Source organism: Oncorhynchus gorbuscha, unplaced genomic scaffold (genome assembly GCF_021184085.1).
Source record: "Oncorhynchus gorbuscha isolate QuinsamMale2020 ecotype Even-year unplaced genomic scaffold, OgorEven_v1.0 Un_scaffold_1248, whole genome shotgun sequence".
NCBI classification, from domain to species: domain Eukaryota; kingdom Metazoa; phylum Chordata; class Actinopteri; order Salmoniformes; family Salmonidae; genus Oncorhynchus; species Oncorhynchus gorbuscha.
Genome location: NW_025746080.1, coordinates 171,977 through 176,365, shown reverse-complemented (window position 1 = coordinate 176,365; position 4,389 = coordinate 171,977). Strand labels below are relative to the sequence as shown.

At 43.4% G+C, this 4,389-nt stretch overlaps 1 protein-coding gene across 1 annotated transcript; it reads right to left on the bottom strand.

Annotated features, from left to right (window-relative positions):
* Positions 1 to 1,743: 1,743 nt before the first annotated feature.
* Positions 1,744 to 4,176, bottom strand: LOC124021905 (serine protease FAM111A-like). Its single transcript, XM_046337035.1, has 3 exons — positions 4,148 to 4,176; positions 3,503 to 3,974; positions 1,744 to 3,291 (listed from the first exon to the last, which is right to left on the bottom strand). Exons 1-3 carry the CDS (start codon positions 4,159 to 4,161, stop codon positions 1,744 to 1,746), a joined length of 2,034 nt encoding a protein of 677 aa, XP_046192991.1. The 5' UTR covers positions 4,162 to 4,176.
* Positions 4,177 to 4,389: the final 213 nt, after the last annotated feature.

Here is a 4,389-nt window from a genome sequence, read left to right as displayed (position 1 = left end):
ACCAGGTCTAGAGAGAGAGAGACTAGAGATAGAGACAGGGCAGTCCTGCTAATAACAACCAGGTCTAGAGAGAGAGACAGGGCAGTCCTGCTAATAACAACCAGGTCTAGAGAGAGAGACAGGGCAGTCCTGCTAATAACAACCAGGTCTAGAGAGAGAGACAGGGCAGTCCTGCTAATAACAACCAGGTCTAGAGAGAGAGACAGGGCAGTCCTGCTAATAACAACCAGGTCTAGAGAGAGAGACAGGGCAGTCCTGCTAATAACAACCAGGTCTAGAGAGAGAGACAGGGCAGTCCTGCTAATAACAACCAGGTCTAGAGAGAGAGACAGGGCAGTCCTGCTCTCTGTACAATACAATCAGTAAAGTATTTAAAAGTCTACTAATTTAACAAAGCAAGATATTCTCTATAAAATAATAAAGGATAGGATTCAATAAATGAATTCAAGACATAACAATGATTGAATTAAACATGAGTAAAAACAACAACAACAACAACAACAACAACAACAACGAATAATGATTCACCATAATCAATATACCCAAACTATGATTTGTTCAACCCAGTGTGTCAAACCTGTATCTTTTGATGAGTCTGTAAACTCTGTTATGAAGTTCTGGCCAAAGGAGATTACCAGGGGATGTTTCCATCCCCCTTTTCCAGTCACTATATTCCTGATACAGCATTGGCTCTTCTACCTTTATTGCTGCATTACAAAGTAAACATCTGCAGTCTATTCAATGTATTGTCATGTGTCTGATGAAAACCATTTTCATTTCTTTTATATGTATATTGGTGGAACATTTCATGACTCTAGGACAACTAAAATGCAAGATACAAGATATCTTCAGTAGTTTTGAAATGTAATGTTTGTTTAATGGGTAAAATATGGCCGTTTTTTTCCCTTCAATATCCTAAAAAGTGTGTTTCAGAGACCAGAGGTTTTCACCCGACAGCGATGATATGTGATACCGTGGCTTTCCTAAATAATATGGGCACATCACCATATCCCTCTATAGCTTACGTCTACAGTTGCAAATAAGCGAAGGGGAAGGCGGGTAGCCTAGAGGTTAGAGTGTTGCAACTGAAAGGTCACTGGTTCAAATACTAAAGGTGCTCCAGGGTGCTGTACTACTATGGCTGACCCTGTAAAACAATCCATTTCACTGCACATATCTGCTGTGTGTGTGACAATAAAAGCATTATTTTTATTTATTTAAATGTCCTAAAGCTGCTTCCCGACACACAGCCGCCCTAACTTCTGTTAAAACACAGCTCAGCATCTCAATCCGATCCTTGATGTACCTACACTTATTTCAATGATCAATTTCTGCATCTCATCTCTTTTACGACTTCGTGATATTGTCTTCCATATTCCGTCAAGGATATCAGAGTATCCAGGCGGCAATGTGGCCGTCACCTCGATGATAAGACGTGCAATGAGCTCAAACAGATGTGGGTTTTCCATGGCAACATCGGTGAATCTTGACAACATTTGAACATCGTTTGTCTCCACCAAGTAGACCAATACGTTTTCTAGAATGGTCCTGAGAGGGATTGCATATTCAATCACACTCTGAGTTTCAAGAGTTTCCTTACATTTGTACAAAAAGCCACCAGTATGCATGGCAATCACCTGGCAGCCATATACTGGGATGCCATTAATTACTTGACAATGACTGGGATTTATAACGGAGACCCAGAGGCTCCATTAAAGCAGAAGGTGTTATAGGTCAGCACATTCAGATTCCCTGCATTATCTGCTCATTAAACTCTTTGTCCAACTCATCACCCAAAATGCTTTCTTTGATTGACATGATGGAGCTCTCGTTCTCTCCTAAATGTTTGATCTCAGCTGCATTTCTTTGTTCCACCTCTATTATGGTCGTGGAGTCCATCTTTTTAACGCCTCCATCTGGATGGCCAACGATGTAGATCCCACCTGTCTGAGGGACTGGGCCATACTTCTGAAGGACACCTGGAGGCAACTTATAGCCTTTTAATGGGGTACTCAACTCCAGTATGGCATAGTCAACCTGACGCCTCCACCTATCAACTCCATATTGGAGGGCAACCACTTCTGGTTTAACATTTACCTTCCACTGACCTGATCCAAGTGGGTTGTCAAAATTAAACGTGACAGTTGTGGGAACCGACAGTCTCTTTCCCTGAAGTACACCTTCATCCTTGAACAAATGACCATTTGTCAGGATGAAGTTATCGAACAGCAGGAAACCTGTTCCTTCGATGAATTCGTGCTCGACCTTACAGACTGAGGTGGTCACTTCTGCCAGCTCTGTTAACCTGTACACTTCAGTAAAACTCTCCGGTTTCTTACCAAATTCCTCCCTCATCAACTCTATCACTTCAGACTCAGATTTCTCCTGTGGATACCTACTCTTCATGTGATCTTGTAAACGTTTAAACTGGTCGCATAAGATCTGATGAATTTCCCTAGAATCTGGCATGGGAATGTATTTTTGTTTCTTATTTGCCTGTATTTCCTGTCGCTCCTGTGTCATATTTCCCACAGAGGGCCCCTCCTCCGATTTTGCACTTGAGTTGGACTGAGAGGGCCCCTCCTCCGATTTTGCACTTGAGTTGGACTGAGAGGGTTGTGTGGTGTCACCCTCAGATTTGAATCTTGTGTCAGAAATCTTTGATTTTGTGGTGCCAAGCACTTCTCTGTTTGTTGGTTCCTTTAGAAAAATTTGAAATCTGCGATCTTTTAGCTTGTTTACTACAGTGGACATAGTAATATTTGTTTGTTTTTGGGGTTCCTCACAAAGTGTACATGTTTCTGCAAACACTATGTCTGAGAAACGCCCATCTGCTTCCAGAGCTGACTTGACTGTATCCCCACATTTTGCATAGATACACAGAGGGCTAAAATGCTTATGTTTTGGGTGTTTAAGTACCTCCTTGCTTGTGATATTTTTCCCACCTGTTACCCCAACACAGAAAGTGACAAATGAGGATTTTTGCTGTTGCTCTTTTCCCTGTGCAAGTTCCCTTTTCTCATCTATGGCCGGTGTTTTAGATTTAGGGAAAGTGAATATAACGAGGAGCTCATCTTTCTTAATTAAGCAACATGGAAAGTGCTCCGCTATGGCCCCTTTTTCATTCACAATGACAACTTCTCTCCCCTTCACCTTTTTCATTAATTTACAGAAGATCTCATTTCTTCTGAGAACTTCTATTATGTTGCCAGGTTCGGTACAGGTGATTTCCCCTTTATCTGTTCGGCCTGAGTCTCCGCTAGAAAAGGACAATCGGTGACAGTGTTCTTCCTGTAGAGAAATTTATAAAGAATGTTAATAATCTTTATAGATATTATGTTTGTCTGGTTAAATTCTAATAAATTGTGCCCCCATAACATATTCAGAGGACTCTTAGGCATGTTAAAGCTTATCAAAACCAGTTAGTCATTATCAATATACTAAATATACTAAACAAATATTTCATGATGGAGTAGAAATGTGTTATCAACATTATCCTGACCTTGGTATTATGAGGTTCAGACATTTTCATTTTTTTGTTATTTGAAGCCATTTGATCTGGCGATGGACCGCTCTGACGATGGACCGCTCTGGCGATGGACCGCTCTGACGATGGACCGCTCTGACGATGGACCGCTCTGACGATGGACCGCTCTGACGATGGACCGCTCTGACGATGGACCGCTCTGACGATGGACCGCTCTGACGATGGACCGCTCTGACGATGGACCGCTCTGACAATGGACCGCTCTGGCAATGGACCGCTCTGACGATGGACCGCTCTGGCGATGGACCGCTCTGGCGATGGACCGCTCTGGCGATGGACCGCTCTGACGATGGACCGCTCTGGCAATGGACCGCTCTGGCAATGGACCGCTCTGACGATGGACCGCTCTGGCGATGGACCGCTCTGGCGATGGACCGCTCTGGCGATGGACCGCTCTGGCGATGGACCGCTCTGACGATGGACCGCTCTGGCGATGGCGATACAGTATGACAGAGTAGATGAAATGGTCAAACTATCTGACGTAAGACAATGGCTCACTGTTTGTTGCTAACAGCTACAAGCCTTCATTGGTAACACTTTAGGATAGTCTATCTGTGGATGTTTGACAAAACACCATTCGTGTTCTGCTGTTGTGTTCACCTGCACATCGTCATGTCCCACCGGGGCGGCAGGGTAGCCTTGTGGTTAGAGCGTTGGACTAGTAACCGAAAGGTTGCAAGTTCATATCTCCGAGCTGACATGGTACAAATCTGTCGTTCTGCCCCTGAACAGGCAGTTAACCCACTGTTCCCAGGCCGTCATTGAAAATAAGAATCTGTTCTTAACTGACTTGCCTGGTTAAATAAAGGTAAAATAAATAACAAATAAACCAACCGGTTTCA